At 35.6% G+C, this 17,338-nt stretch overlaps 1 protein-coding gene across 1 annotated transcript in view; it reads right to left on the bottom strand.

Moving 5' to 3' along the window:
• NHLRC2 (NHL repeat containing 2) overlaps positions 1 to 17,338 on the bottom strand; it is a 59,865-nt gene that overhangs the window by 25,963 nt on the left and 16,564 nt on the right. Inside the window, exons 3-5 of the mRNA XM_047073477.1 lie at positions 14,443 to 14,898; positions 12,527 to 12,648; positions 3,870 to 3,999 (exon numbers count right to left, since the gene is read on the bottom strand). Coding sequence (XP_046929433.1) covers positions 3,870 to 3,999; positions 12,527 to 12,648; positions 14,443 to 14,898 — 708 coding nt within the window. The remainder of the gene's footprint in view (positions 1 to 3,869; positions 4,000 to 12,526; positions 12,649 to 14,442; positions 14,899 to 17,338) is intronic.

Genomic DNA, 17,338 nt, shown 5'->3' with positions numbered 1-17,338 from the left:
AAGTGTAGAAAGACTACTGAAAAGAATAGGTTAAAAAAATTTCAGCCCTCAGAGTTCCTTGCAGGGGTTTCAAAATTCTCTTCATACTTTAAAGAAACCAAAACAATATATTTAGAGTGGTTCAAGACTATCAGGGGCTACGTAAAGAAAAGGCTGTAGTCCTACATCAAAAGATTGGCTAAAAATGTACATTTATAGTTCTTAAAAGAAAGCATTTTTACTTTTATGATTCCCAGATTTAAAAGTTGTTTTTTTTTTTTTTTTTTTTTTTTTTCCCGGGGCACCTGGGTGGCTGAGTCGGTTGAGCACCTGACTTCAGCTCAGGTCATGATCTCACAGTTCGTGAGTTCAAGCCCCGCATCAGGTTCTATGCTGACAGCTCGGAGCCTGGAGCCTGCTTCAGATTCTGTATCTCCTTCTCTCTCTCTGACCCTCCCCCGCTCATGCTCTGTCTCTCAAAAATAAATAAGTGTACAGGGCGCCTGGGTGGCTCAGTCGGTTAGGCGTCCGACTTCAGCTCAGGTCATGATCTCAGTTTGTGGGGTTTGAGCCCCACGTCAGGCTCTGTGCCGACAACTCAGAACCTGGAGCCTGCTTTGGATTCTGTGTCTCCCTCTCTCTCTCTGCCCCTCCCCTGCCCATGCTGTCTGTCTCTGTCTCAAATAAATAAATAAATAAATAAATAAATAAATAAATAAAAACATTTAAAAAAAATTTTTAAAAATAATAACTGTTTAAAAAAAATTAAAAAGATTTTTTTTCCTATATGGATCAATTATCATAGTGAATCACTTCAGTAATGGATTCTACTCATTTACTTCTGCTTTTATTTCCACAAAGGATTCAGGTAGCTTACAAAGAAATAAACACTAATAAATAAATTTGAAATAAGGAAATTGAAGCAATAGGTAAATAGGGTAGAAAAAAATGCAACTGTACTGATATTGAAAAATGAATGTCATGTTTTCATTATATTTTGCTCGATAATTTGTCTCTAAGTTTTCTGGTAATCAATACAACAAAGCAAATACAATCAGTTACAATAATCAAATTATCAAGGAGCTTAAACTTCATACTTAGGAAAAAAATAATATAGGGATCAGAAAAAAATTCTCTAGTAGAGAAATTTATAAGGTAATGATTGAATTACAGCAAATCTCTGTAGTAAAAACAGTACAAGTCCCATTGGGCCGTGTTTTGATGAATACACAGTGTGAAACACATATGCACCCATATAGATATAAATGAATGTGACATGTTTATGCGTCAATATATTTTTTAATGAATGACACAATCCCAAAATACAGTTTAGTAAAAACAATTGTAAGAACAAATATCCTATGATCCAATTTCCCCATACTCTGACAATATGCATCAATCCAGGAGATTAAATTTTAGAGTAACTTAAAGCAGTGGCTCTTAAAATGTTTCCTGGGGAACATACAACTTTGAAATTCTGATGAAATTCTGACCAATTCCTCCAAATTTTATAGAGTTTCTGGGAAGTTTAAGTACCTCAAAAAGCCTAACCAGGAATGCCTGGAGTATATGACCCAAGGTTAAAAACTCTTGGACTAGAGTAGTCCTTGTGATTACAGGTCCTTCATATAATGCTTGAAAACCATTTTCTCTTAGCATTTTGAAGGGTGTTAAGCTTAAGTGCATTTAAGATTACTCCTCTTGCCAAGTACCTGGAGTGAAGCTATTTTAAGCTGTAAGTGAAACGCAGAGCCATATGCTCTTAATGATACGTTGAGCTAAGGTAGGACTCACTTCCTTTACTGAGAACTGAGCTTAATAAAGACATATATCTCAGCACATCAGTCCAGGTGGAAGCCAAGAGGGTACTTGTCTCTAGAGCCAAGATTTTCTTTAGAAAGCAGTTTGGATGCATTCTCAGTAGGAAATAAACAACCAGAGATTCCATGCCATAATGTGTGAAAAACTTTTAGCCTAGATTTAAGTACTCCTTGGCTACTTAAATATAGTATCTGGTAAAGTATATCCTGTTTTTAAGCAATGTAAGTTCTAATTTATGTGACAGACTGAATTACTCATCTTGGTTCATCCATACCCTTACCATGGCCTCGCTGTAGGCAAAATGCAATTCCCATCCCATGACTTTGAGGTCAGTTATGTGATTTGCTTAATAACAGTAGGTAGGCAGATATGACATGAGCAAGGGCTTAAAATGTATGTACTGGGCTTACACTCTTGTGCTTCTGCCTTTTGCCAAAAGAATATGCCTCAGACAGCTACTGGCCCAAGGTGGACGAGAAACAAATGGAGCAGATCTACACCCAAGAAACAGCCTGGAACCAAGCCCAGGCTGAGCCTTGATGGGCTGAACCCCAAACCTATATGTGAGTGAGAAATAAAGGTTTAGGTTTGTAGGAGTTTGGGGATGATTTCTTATGAAGTGTTACTGTGGCAATTACTAACAGACACAGTAAATACAAGTTGTAAGTTGCAAAATAGCAACATCAGTAACTGAACTGCTATACAGACTACAGCTTTAAATCACCAGGGACTTACACACTAAGGGGAGAAAATTTCTTTTTTTGCCGTGAGGGAGGTGACAGCACACCAAAGTAGCAATTCTCACCCACTTTGACTAGTTTACTGAGAGAGATGTTTCCCGACCGGTTTTCTATCTCTAAGATTTATGTTCAAAGAGCTCAGTAATGTATCCAAGGCAAAGAGGCAGGAGCAACAGAGAAGTCCTGTTAGGGATGAATATTTTTAACCTTGAAATTATTTAGAATTGGGGGTGCGTGGTGACACAAAGAAGACTGTAGCTGGTTTCACTACGGTTTTAAAATTCTCTGCATATAATATGACCCCTCATTGATTGCACCTGGGACACACTCTTCCCTCTCCCTTCCCAACCCCTTCCTTCTCCCTTTGAGCCCTAACCCTCATGATTACTGGGGCAGAGTTCCAAAAATAAAATTCTCAAAAGTAACTTACACGAAATACCTAAGTAATTATTAAGTGCAGCAGTACCAGTTCATTCAACTATTCTGTGAATAGCAAAAGCTTTATAAAGTTAATCACAATGGAAAAAATTAAGGTCTTTGAATTATAAATAAATTAACATAATAGGAAATTACCTCAAATGTAAAGCCATTAAACTAAACTGGTGCTTATTCACTCTATAAATATATTCGGATCATACAAACCATTTAGTTCCTAATACCATCTTCAATGGATTCTACTAACTTTCTTTATTCATTACTCTGGTTTTAGATGTGTAGGTAACTATCTCAGTATCACTGAGGGTCAATGAAAAATAAGGGTATGAATGCTTCTAGATTATTTTTTAGTCAATTAATACAGGTAATAAAATTAGAAAGAATATAAATCTCATTCATTCAATACCAACATAATTCAGTAATTTTTTTAATTGCCCAAAAGGAGCTATCACGTTTCAATACAAATTTTAATACTCTAAAAAAAGCAGCTATCACTTCTTGATTTCTTTCCCAATGAAGAGTAAATAAAAAGGGCATTGTTAAACAGCATAGTTCATGAATAATCATTTGAAGTTCTGAAAGTACAATCTTTCAAATTTAAGAATATTCAGAACTGTATTAACTGGAAACTGCAGCTAAGCTGAAATTTGTTAACATTAGAGTAATATATCGTCTATCATTATGTATAAAATACAACATGTAAGCATGTAATGTTATATATAACAATATATACTGCTGGCCTTATTTTTAAATTAACAAACACCACCACAGGTAATAAAAGTCTAAAATAACTAGCAATTAGAATTAATCCCAATGAATGTCCCCAGAATATCTTAAAAATGTTACATTTATTAAGCAAAGTTTACTTAGATTTAATATTAAAAGTTTACATACCTGATGTCCCAAAAACCACATCCCAGGGGGAACTAATGGGCTGTTCTTCTCCTTTAGCTCCACCTTCTTTGTCTGTACCTTGAATCCCAATGCCAGCTACAGTGCTCACCATCTCAGCTTCTAGGTCAATCTACAGAAATTGACACACGTTTTATGCAGTGCATGTTACTTTTGTTTTGTTTTCCTTTTGGTACATGAGGACTTCCAGTAGAACATACAGAAAGGTTTTGCAACACAAAGTCTTTAAAAAAAAAAAAGGCTAATCAAGTACAGTACAGGATGAGCTTGTTATTCAAATGTACAAAACTCTGTCCTTTTCATTCCCCACCCCCCTTTCCCCTCCCCATCCTCATCATAGCCTCTACTGGTATTGACCTCATCTTAACTGCTACTGATCTCACCTTAACTATAAAGTATGTTAGAAGAGAGTGTAATTCCAAATTTCAAAGCAAAATCTGGAAAAATGCATGTTTCTCTCTTTTTCTTTTTGAAAGAGAACATGTGTGTGCAAGTGGGGGAGGGGCAGAAGGGGGGGGGAGAGGGAGAGGGAGAGGGAGAGGGAGAGGGAGAGAGAGAGAGAGAGAGAGAGAGAGAGAATGAATATGAATCCCAAGTAGGCTCCACACCCAGTACAGAGATCATGACCATGATAGGTCATGATTGTGACCATGAGATCATGACCATGATAGGTCATGATTGTGACCATGAGATCATGACCTGAGCCAAAAATCAGAGTTGGACACTTAAATGACTAAGCCACCCAGGAGCCCTAAAAAATGCATGTTTCTTAAACTTAAATATATGTATTTCAGTTATGCTTGGCTAGTAATTGACAAAAATAGAGCTTAACATGTGCCAGGCACTAGTCCAAGAGTCATCCATTTGTCCATCCTCATAATAATCCTATGATTTGTGATTTTGATTAATATTGAGGATACTGAGGCATAGATCATAAAGCAGGTTTCCCAAGGTCACACAGCAAGTAAATCGAGGATCTCGGATTTGAACCCAGGCAGTTCTAGCTCTACTATACTGCCTCTACTTTATAAACTGAAAAACTAATGATTTCTGAAAAAAAAAAACACAACAAAAACCCTTTGGTTTCATCTCCTGAGATCCTTCCCCCAACATCTCACCACAAAAATTGTCAAACAAACATAAAAGTTGAAAGAATTTTATTGCAAACATCTGCACACCCACCACCTACTATCAACATGTCACTTACTTGCTTTATCACATAGTTTAAGGAGCTATCAATCCTTCAACCCATTTATACTTTTTGACACATTTCAAAGTAAACTGTAAACAACAGTACACAGGCTCTAAATATCCCGGCTTGTTTATCATTGGTAAGAGGTCCATATTTTTTCAGTTCCCTTTTCTTTTTTGAGGCAAAACTTACAATGAAATGCAAAGATCTTAAATGTATCATTCAATGACTTCTCATAAATGCATAAAACTGTGTATCTTAATTTACATAAAGATGCAGAATGTTATCTTCACTCCAATAAGTCCCCTTATGCCTCCATCCAGTTAATCCTGCCCCCAGAGACAAACAGTATTGTTTTTTTCATCATAGATGAGTTGTATCTCTTCTAAGATCTCAGCTAAACAGAATCAAACTATATGGACTCTATTGTGTGAGGCTTCTTAACAGGTTTCTGAGATTTATTCATATATAAGTAGTTTGTTCCTTTTTATCGCTGAACAGTATTCCATCATAGGAATATACCACAGTTCATTTATTTATTTTCCTACTGATGGACACCTGGGTTTTTTCTAGTTTGGGGCCTTCAAATAGAGTTGCTCTCAATATTCTCATATGAGCCTTTTGGTGAACTTGTGTTTTCACTTCTCTTATGTACATACACAGGACTAAAATTGCTGTTATAGGGCAGGTACAGGATAAGTATAAAAAACAAACAAAAAACTTCCAGAAGGATTTTTTTCCAGTGATCTATTCCTTTGTATTCCCACCAACAACATATGAAAGTTCCAAATGCTCCACATCCTTGCCTGTTGTCAGTCTTTTTTAATTTTAGCCATTATAGCATTGCATTGTGGTTTCAGTTTACATTTCCTTTTTAACCCATGATGTTGATCACTTTATGTGTTTGTGGCCATTCTTATCTCCTCTAATGTAAATTATAATGAGAAGTTTTAAATTTATCATTTTTTTTGATTATTGTTTCTGTGTCCTGTATTTGAGAAACTTTTGCCTACCTGTAAGTCATGAAGACATTTTCATGTTTTCTTCTAAAAGCTTTATAATTTTACCATTTACATTTATGTCTGTGGTGCATCCTGAACTGATGCTTGTATGTGATGTGTAAGGTAGGGGTCATGTTTCTCTTTTCCCCCATATGAGTATCTAGTTGTTCAAGTATAATATGCTGAAATGACTTTCCTTTCTCCCTTGACTGCTTTGATGCTTTTTGAAAAATCAAATAACTGTGTATGTATGAGCTTCCAAAAGCTCCATTCTTTTTTACTGATCCACACATCTATCCTTTTAGAAGTATCACACTGTCCTGATTAGTGTAGCATTACAGTAAGTCTTTAAATCAGAGAAGTGTATCTTTTAACTTTGTTTATCCAAGACTGTTTTAGATATAATAAATACTTTGTTTTGCACCTCCATATAAGTATTGGAATCCACTTGTCAATATCTTAAATAAACAAATAGAAGCACCTGATGAGTTTTGATTGAGATTACATTGAACTCACAGATCAATTTGGAGAGAATGGACATCTTACTATTGAGCCTTCTAATCCAATATTGGATTAATTTTTCTCAGCAATGTTATAATTTAAAATATCGAGGTCTCATATGTTTTTGTTAAATTTATTCTATATATTTTGTTTTTTGTTTAGTACTATAAATAGAATTAAAAAATTCCAATCCAATTGATTACTAGAATACAAAAATATTGATCTTTTTATACTGAGATTGTATTCCACAGCATTCCTAATTTCTATTTGTCCGAGTAGTATTTTCAGAGATTTCTTAAATTTTCTATCACATCATTGGCAAATAAAGTCAGTTGTTGTTCTTCCTTTTTGGCCAGTATGCTTTTTCTCTTTCTTGCTTTATTACAGTGACTAGTACTTCCAGTATAATTTTTAACAGGTGTAGTGAGAATGGGGATCCTTGCCTCATTCCCAATCTTGGAAGGAAAGCATTCTATATTTTGCATGGAGTATAGCTATAAGCTTTTTGTAGATGCCCTTGATCATATTAAGGACATTCACTTCCATTTCAAGTTTATTGCAATTTTATCATCAATAGAAAAACATTAAAACATTTAACACCTAACCTAGCAAAACAACAGTATGGTTAATATCTTTTATTCTGTTATTATAGCAAATTACACTGATTTAATTAAGTGGTAGCCTCTCACATTTTTAGTGGCTGTTCTATAATCTCTTGAAATTGTAAGGAATATTCACCACTGTAACCTTATCCATATTTTTACTGAACCCAATCTGCAAAAATACAATAGGCAGTTAGGGATAGGCCCTTGTAATACATGTTGATTTAAGAAATGTATCAAAAACTGATGTGATATTCAAAGAATTCCTCTTATAAAAATCTTGTTACAGAGGCGTTTTAATGAATATTCAAAAACTGTTAATTCCTATGTTAGACAAATGATTCCAAAAAACAGAAAAAGAGTAAAAGCTAATTGGCTCATTTGATGAAGTTAGTGTGACTCTGGTTCTAAAATCAGGTGAGAACAGTGTAAGAAAACAGAGCCGTTTAATTTATGAACATGAATTTTAAAATATTAAAATTTAACTTGGGATAATCAAATCCAAGTTGACTTTTTTAAAAAAAATTCGTGATTAGGTAAGATTTATTCCAGAAATAAAAAGATGATCAAATGTCAAAAATCTCTTAATTCATCACATCAAGACACTAAGGGCAAAAACTATATAATTATTTCAATAAATGTAGAAAATGCATTCGATAAAATCATATTATAAAATAATTCTTAGTAACTAGGAATAGAAAGTTTAACTTCATTAGTAATTTTATTTCCCAAAGTTATAGAAAATATTAAATCTCTGGAGAAAATGTCCTCCCTTTAAGGTATGAGCATGACAAGAGACCCACTATCACTGCTAATGTTTAAAGGAAACTGAGGTTCTTACCAGCAATTAAAATTTTTTAAAAATGTTTACTTATTTTTGAGAGAAAAGAGAGAGAGAGAAAGAGAAAGAGCATGAGTGGGGTAGGGGCAGAGAGGGAGGGAGACACAGAATCCGAAGCAGGCTCCAGGCTCTGAGCTGTCAGCACAGAGTCCAACACGGGGCTCGAACCCACGAGCTGTGAGATCATGACCTGAGCCGACGTTGGACGCTGAGCCACCCAGGTACCCTTTGCCAGCAATTTAATAAAAGAAAACAAGATATGTATAAACAAGAAGGGAAAAGATAAAAGTGCATCTGTTTTTGCAGGCAACATCATCATTTATATGAGAAACAAATAAGGTTTTACAGAAATGGATGAGCTAATCCTAAAATTCATATGGAAATGCAAGGGACTCAGAACAGCTACACCAATGTTGAAAAAAGAAGAAAGTGGGAGAAGTCCTACTTCCTGATTTCAAAACTTATTAGAAGTTATTAGCAATCAAAACAGTGTGGTATAGGCACAAGAAATGATATATAGGTCAATGGAACAGACTTGAAAGTTCAGAAATAAACCCATGTATGTATGAATAATTATTTTCTACCAGGTTGCCAAAACTATTCAATGGAGAAAGAACAGTCTCTTCAATACATGATTCTGGGATAACTGGATATTCATATTCAGAAGAATGAAGTTGGACCTCTACTTCACTCCACATACAAAAAATAAATTCAAAATGCAGCAAAGACTGAACTGTAAGAGCTGTAACTATAAAACTCTCAGAAGAAAACAGGAGTAAATCTTCATGATCTTGGATTTGGAAATGTAATCTTACATATGACACCAAAAGCCTAAGCAATTAAAAAAAAAATTGGGAATCCTCAAATTTAAAACTTCTGTACATCAAAAGATGTGATTAAGAAAGTGAAAAGACAACCCAGAGAATTTGAGAAGTATTTGAAAAATCACATATCCAATACGGGATCTGTAACAGAATATATAAAGAACTCTTACAACTCAATAAGAAAAAACACAACCCAATTAAAAAAACTGGTAAAGAGTCTGAATAGACACTTCTCAAAGGAAGATATAAAACCAGTCAGTCCATAAAGATGGGAACAGATGCTTGACATCTTTACTCATTAGGGAAATAATTATCGTTGTGGTTTTGAGAGGCCACATTACACCTAGTAGGAAGGCTAGAATTTAAAAAGTGGAACAAATAATGGTGAAGATATGGAAAAATTAGAACACACATGTAAAATGGTACTGCAACTATGGAAAAATGTAGCAGTTTCTTAAGAAGTTAAACATGAAATATAAAACATATAACACAATAATTCCGTTACTTAGATATCTACCCAAGAGAAATGAAAATGTATGTCCACACAGAATTTTTACATAAATTCATAACAGCCAAATATTGGAAACACACTAAATGTCAATAAACTGTTGGACAGACAAAATGTGGCACATAGCTATACAATGGAATGCTATTCAGCAATACAAAGGAAGAAACTAATGACCCGCTGCACCAGAGATGAATTTAGAACATTACTCAATTTAAAAAGCCAGGCACAAGAGACCATATATTATGATTCTATTTCTATGAAATGTTCGAAAGAGGCAAATTTATAGATAGAAAGTAGATTAAGCTGGGCATAAAAACAGGGATGAACTGTAATTGGGCATGAGGGTTCTTGGGGGGGGGGATCAAAATGTTCTAAAAACAATTTATGGTTATGGTTGTACAATTTGTTAAATCTCCTAAAAGTTCTTCAATTATATACTTGAAATAAGTGCTATGTAAAATATAACACAATACAGTTAGACAACACACACAAACATTACATGTTTTACAAGGTCATACACAAATAGAAAGGTATGAATTGAACATACCAGAATGTCTGGCTACAGGTGTTTTTATATAGGGGAATAACAGGAGAATGAGACTGGGCTAAAAAGGAATTTATAAATTACTAAATGAATTATTCTAAACAAATGTCAGATCTGCATGAAACAATGATGTTTGAGAAATATGAATGTATGATCAATCCTCTGTAAATGAGGTCTTAAAAGTATAGTAAATATTTTTATATACTTATAAAAATAAAGGAAGAAATAATAATTCCACCTCATTTTTTTTGGCAGACACTAAACTAAATCATAATTTACAAATAACTTTATGTAACCTAAATTTATTGTGATTATGCTACTTAAAAAATATTTGAAATGCAGTGAATACTCCCAAACTCATTAAGTTCTAAGGCAAGAGATAGAACAGAATTTAAAAAAGACAAGTACACCCTGAATGCTGTGGGCTAAGTACCTTACTGCTTCAACACCTTGTTAGCTATCTGGGACACTACCGAGTTATACAAACATACAACCCTGAAAAGACAATGATAAAGAAACATTGACCTTTACGGACTTAGTAACAACAGAAAACCACTTTTTCCTAAGGTGGGAAATCATGACATACCATGAAATCATGAATCCTACGAAAAGGTCTGCCTAAAATAGGCTTCTTGGTCAAATAAATTTAGAACCAATTCACAGATATCCCCCTACTAACGTATTCACAATATATTAACATATTAAAATCTCTAAGAACAAAGTCTCCAAGACTTTCAAAGAATAAATCTGCTTTAATTTGCAAATCCACAAAATCCTTGCCTCATATAACATGTTTTCATATTAAGAGGAAGATACATTAGAAAATGCTTCATTAAATATGTTATTTGCTCAAAAATGCATTCAACAACTATTTATTGAACACCTTCTATGGGCCAGACCTTGTTCTAGGTGCTTAAAATTTCAGCAGTAAAAACTTTCATGCTTTCATGGAAATTTACCTTGTAATGGTATTACAGGTTCTATCCATGTTGTTTTCCTATTATATGAAGTGATAATATTGTCAAATGGGCACAAATATCAAAAGGGAGAAAAAGTGAGAAAAGCAAGGAAGTATCTGAAACAGTGTGTTTACACAGGATGGATGAGATGAACTTAGTTACTTATTTTCTAAATAGACAGCAACTTAGGGGCGCCTGGGTGGCGCAGTCGGTTAAGCGTCCGACTTCAGCCAGGTCACGATCTCGCGGTCCGGGAGTTCGAGCCCCGCGTCAGGCTCTGGGCGGATGGCTCAGAGCCTGGAGCCTGTTTCCGATTCTGTGTCTCCCTCTCTCTCTGCCCCTCCCCCGTTCGTGCTCTGTCTCTCTCTGTCCCAAAAATAAATAAACGTTGAAAAAAAAAAAATTAAAAAAAAAAATAGACAGCAACTTAAAGACCAATGGATTATAGCCAAAATATTCACTCATATGAAATGTTTAAAATAACTAGGCACTTCTACAATGGGATACTATGCAGTCATATCATTCATATGACTAATACGGAAAACAAATTTAAGGAAACTGCAGAAGAGGGGCGCCTGGGTGGCTCAGTCGGTTGAGTGTCAGACTCTTGATTTCAGTTCGGGTCATGATCTCAGGGTTGTGGGACCGAGCCCTGCGTTGGGCTGCATGCTGAGCATGGAGACTGCTTAAAATTCCCTCTCTCTCCCTGCCTCTCTCCCTCTCCCCGACTCATGCTCTCTAAAATAATAATTTAAAAAACCACAGAACATTATGTACATACAACATGCCTCATTTGTTTAAAAAAGGATTCTCTAGAGACAGTCATTTATTTTTATTTTCTTAATTTTTATTTTAGAGAAGGAGCATGGTGGGGGAGGGGCAGGGAGTGAGATGGCGGGGAGCGGGGTGGGGGAGAATCTTAAGCAGTCTCCTTGCTCAGCACTCAGCCAGCCCAACATGAGGCCCGATCTCACGACATTGGGATCATGCCCTGAACAGAAATCAAGAGTTGGGACAGTCAGGCGACTGAACCACCCAGGCATCCCTAGAGGCAGTCTTTTAAATACAAATTTATTTGTATAGGACAGAAAAAAATCACTGAAAAGACAAAAATTTTAACAATGGGGAAGCTAAAATAGATGGTATGAGCCTTTTTATGTATTTTTTAAATACATTTTTAAGTGTATTCATTTTTAAAAAGCAAGACCATATATAACTTTTATAATGAAATAAAACAAATTTTAAGATTGACTTACATGTATTTCTGGGCAAAGCATAAAAGGTGAAGGGAGGTGGGAGTGGTATGATTTTGCTTCTAGGTTTGAGAAAATTTAACTGAAAAAAGGAGAAAGCACTGCTCTGTCAACAGTGGTTAGGAAAATACTTCAAAATGAAGAGCTTTTAGGTGATTAGCTACTTTGAAACAAAAGGATAAACAACAACAAAAGGACTCGATGGGCAGGTTAATCCGTGACATCTACAGGCTAAGACACAGAAAAACAAGACGCCCAAGAAAAACACTAAAGCAAGTACCTCTGAAAAAAGCTGCATAAAGAGGACTTGAGGTGTTTAAGCATTATCCTCTCATTTCAAATATTTAATGTAGCAAGTAAGTACCAGTTTTTCTAATTAGAAGTATTAAAACTGTATTTAAAATTGAAACTTACCTTTCTTATAAGGTGGTTTTCAGTATCTGCCACATATATGATATTATTCCTTATGGCTACCCCCTGTGGTGAATTAAAAGTTGACTCTGAAAATACTCCATCTTTTCTTCCAGGGTTGGGTCCTAAAAGACAAGATAGCCACAGGACGAATTTTTTCCTCTTAAAAAGTGATCTCAAATTAACCCCCCACCCCCATTTGTTTTTCTTTGTTTCCTTTCTTTTTCTTGCACCTATATTAGGAAGATGGATATAAACTAGACCTATCGTGGTAATCATTTAAAAAAAATTTTTTTTATGTTTATTTATTTTTGAGAGAGAGACAGCGTGTGAGTGGGGGAGGAGCAGAGAGAGAGGGAGATACAGAATCTGAAGCAGGCTCCAGGCTCTGAGCTGTCAGCATAGAGCCCAATATGGGCTTGAACTCACGAACCGTGAGATCATGACCCGAGCTGAAGTCAGAGGCTTACCAACTGAGCCACCCAGGCGCCCCTCGTGGTAATCATTTTTCATAACATATGTAAATCAAACCTCAATGAAGAAAGAAAAACAGTATTTAGAGCTGGGATTTTAATATAAATAGCATGATACTTTTACCTAAAGTCTAGTGTTTCCCAAGATCTATTTTTCTTAGGAGTAAGTTTTGCTAATGACAGGGCTTACTGAACAATGGTCACTAGTGCACATTAGTAGCATATATCAGAAGGGAATATTTCTATTTTTTATTATTTTTTTAAGTTTATTTATCTATTAGGCGCCTGGGTGGCTCAGTCGGTTAAGTGTCCAATTTTGGCCCAGGTCATGATCTCATGGTTTGTGGGTTTGAGCTCCGTGTAGGGCTTGGAGCTTATAGCTCAGAGTCTCTTTGGATCCTCTGTCTCCCTCTCTCTCTAACCCTCACCTGCTCACACATGCCCTCTTTCTAAAATAAACATTTAAAAAAAATAAGAAGTTTGGGGTGCCTGGGTGGCTCAGTCAGGTGAGCCTCCGACTTTGGCTGAGATCATGATCTTGTGGTTTGTGAGTTCAAGCCCTGCATCAGGCTCTCCACTGACAGCACAGAGTCTGCTTGGAATTCTCATTCTCTTATTCTCTTTCTCTCTTTCTCTCTCTCTGCCCCCCAACCCCCCCTCCCAAAATAAATAAATAAATATTTTTCTGTCAAAATAAATAAAGTTAAAAAAAATCTGTTAAACCACAACTAACCAGTATTTCCTAAGTGTATCTGGCCACAGAATTCTTTTGAAGAACTATTGTAGGATAATTATTAATTTATCACAAGATAACATTATTCCTAAAAACATGTTTGGGAACGGTAGCTTGCTGCTGGTTTCTCCGTTTAACAAAGCAGAATATTCATTTACACTATTTTGAAAATTATTATAGAATTAAAAACCTTTTAACCATTTAAATTACACCTACTATAACTAATAATTTTTGAGCAACAGTTCTCATAAGTGCCTGTCTTAAACCCAAACATCAAGTTGCCCAAACAAAAGAAACACAAAATAAAGAACTCTAGCAAAAATGAAAAAGAAGAAATGTGAAAACTTAAGGAGCTAAGGGAACAATATCTAAGCATACTAAGAATAGCACCAGGGCTTAGAGCAAGACTAGTTTATTTGCATTAGGAATGCATGAACCCCTACTTTATGGACTAATGCTGTATATGCTACTAAAGCAGAATTGCAAAAAGATGAATTATTTTTCTCTTTGACTATTACATTATTAGATGTCAATTTAGTCTGGATAAATATGATCAATAAGAATGTACTTAACAGATTTTATTAACTATGTAGATGTACTGAGCCCATTTTAGATCTAAAACCAGGGAGATATATTTCAATACATTTCCTTGAGCTGTTTTTTTTTTTTTACTATAAAATATATTACATATCATAATTAGAAGCAAACTTTACCTCCAATGCTGTACTGAATTTGCCCATTCTTCAGGACGACCAAAATTCTATGATGTCCAGTGTCTGCTATTACCAATCTATTAGAAACATGGTCTACTGTTACTTTGCCAGGAAACAGCAATGGTGAAGGTGGCAAAGAATCTTTATAGAGTTTTATTTCAATTTTATGATTTCTGATCTGTCCCCTGTCTTTATAATACTTTAAAGCTATTGAAGTATACAAAAATAATTTATCTTTGTGTCCCTCTCCAATTAAAGAAAATAACATATTTCCACGAGGTCCAAGTATGACCAAAGTTGGCCAGCAGGAGACTTCTAGTTCTTGCCAAAGGCTGGCATCCGCATCATTCACCACAGGGTGGGTGATGTTGTATCGAAGAACGGCGCTCTTAATGTTATCCAGAACTTTTTCATTTGGGAACTTAGCCGAGTGAACACCAACAATCAGAAGACCGTCTAAATGGGAAAAAATATAAGTTAAACATTATGAAGTAATCAAGTCTGAAAGTCACCATCTGCACATTAGATTATGGGTCATTAATAAACAGTCCAGAGATTAAAAAAAAAAAGGCAGAACTAAAAGTGTCTTCTTCAACTGCATTTAAACACACGTATAAAAAAATTAACACTCAAATATCATGACAATCTTGATAACTACATAAAAATGAATATGATCAAAATCACATGGCTATTTCAGGATTACACCTCTTTGTGTCCTTTATCTAGACAAAGTTTTAAAAAACACATTAATTTCTTATGAAGATACTGAAATACTTTTATTTTTTCTCCAACTATTATAAGCCCCCTTGAAATTCATAGTGACTATGACTGCTTTTTGTTAATATTTATTGTCACATTATCCTCTTAGGTTTTTCTGGCCTACCCACATTACAAATTAACAGAACTATAAGCAAGATGTTTCTATAATATTAAGGTCTTAGATTTATTTAAAATTCCCATTATGTGGTTCCTAGAACAAGCCTTAATTGAAGATAGCAGAAAAAAAAAAAAAAAAGGAAAAAGTGTTCAGCTGGATTCAGAGAAAAAACTCAACACTGACTACAGAGGTAATACAATCTCCCAACACACTCCTCAAAACCTATGCACATCAGCATGAAGAAGAAATAAACCCACACAAACTGGCAGGTGTAATTTCCTAACAGACCATCCTTCCATTTGCAACTATTAAATCCCAACAAAAACATAGACATCACACAGGTACACATACCCTCATCCCCGCTTGAGGACAGAAAAAAGTAAACAAAAGCAGGCAGATTGTTGGGGGGTGGGGGCATTTCAAAACTTGGAAAACCAAACCATTAAGGGGAGTTTCCAGTTTTATTTTCCCCCTCATGGCTTGGCATTGAAGGTGGACCCCGGTTTGGGAGCAACGCAGGTGGCTAAGACCATGGAAACCCCTTTCTGGCCCAAGGAGCCAGGGAAACTGGAGAGGGTGGGGGAAACCCCAAGGGGAAGAGAGCTGGAGAAGGTGACTCCCCATTTCTGAGAATGAACACTCACAAGTCTCGGCCTGACTCCTCAACTATACACATGTGAGGCAGCCCTACAACAGTACAGCAAAGGCTTAAAGAACCGAGAAGTGGATTGCTGGGCTGATGAAAGGAGACACAGAGCTGATGGAAGAAGAGACGGAACTTTGAATTTGCACCAACAAAGTTGAATGCCTACAAAAACACTGACAGATACCAGCTCCAAAACGAAGCAGAAGTTTGAATAAGTAGACAAAACACCATAAAGGAACTCTAACTATGCTCCTTGAGGGAAAGAAAAGCACACATGACGGGCACCTGGGTGGCTCTGTTGGTTGGGCGTCCAACTCTTGATCTCAGCTCAGGTCATGATCCCCAGGGTTGTAAGACTGAGTTCCAAGTTGGGCTCTGAGCTGAGTGTGGAGTCTGCTTAAGATATTCTCTCTTTCCCCCCTCTGCCAGTCTCCCCCATTCTCACTTGCTATCTCTAAAAAAAAAAAAAAAAAGAAAAAAGAAAAACACACTTGACATGAATGAAAAAATAGGAAATAAAAATAGAAAAAAGAACTAAATGAAAATTTCAGAACTCAAAAATACCATATTTAAAATAAATTCACTGGATGAGCTCAATGGCAAAAAAGAGATGACAGAGAAAAGAGTCAGTAAACCTAAAAATAGCTCAACGGGAAATTATCCAATCTAAGGAGCACAAAGAAAGAAGACTGAAGAACAAAAATGAACAGAACCTCAGGAACCTGTGAAACAGTTTTAAATGATCTAATGTATGTGGACTTGGACTCACAGGAGGAGAAGACAAAAAGATTGGGGCAGAAAAAATATTTGAAAAATGCCAAAACTTCCAAAATTCATCTGAAGATATAAATTTACAGAAAACCCAGCTATATGGCCAACTACTCTTTGACAAAGCAGGAAAGAATACCCAAAGGAAAAAAAGAGTCTCTTCAACAAATGGTGTTGAGAAAACTGGACAGCGACATGTAGAAAAATGAAACAGGACCACTTTCTTACACCATACCCAAAAATAAATTCAAAATGGATGAAAGACCGAAATGTCAGATAGGAAACCATCAAAATCTTAGAGAACACAGGCAGAAACCTCTCTGACCTCAGCCAGGGCAACTTCTTACTAGACATGTCCCTAAAGGCAAGGGAAAGAAAAACAAACATGAACTATTACAACTTCATCAAAAGCTTCTGCACAGTGAAGTAAACAATCAACAAAATTAAAAGGCAGCCTAAAGAATGGGAGAAGATATTTACAAACAACACATCTGATAAATGGTTAGTATCCAAAATCTATAGAGAACTTATCAAATCCCAAAAACAAACAACTGAGTTAAGAAATGGGCAAAAGTCATGAATAGACACTTTTCCAAAGAAGACAT

Source organism: Lynx rufus, unplaced genomic scaffold (genome assembly GCF_022079265.1).
Source record: "Lynx rufus isolate CCGP_SWC_20201006 ecotype Redwood Valley unplaced genomic scaffold, mLynRuf1.p SCAF_11, whole genome shotgun sequence".
Taxonomy (NCBI): Eukaryota; Metazoa; Chordata; class Mammalia; order Carnivora; family Felidae; genus Lynx; species Lynx rufus.
The sequence above is the reverse complement of the archived record's forward strand: the minus strand, read 5'-3'. Positions and strand labels throughout refer to the sequence as shown.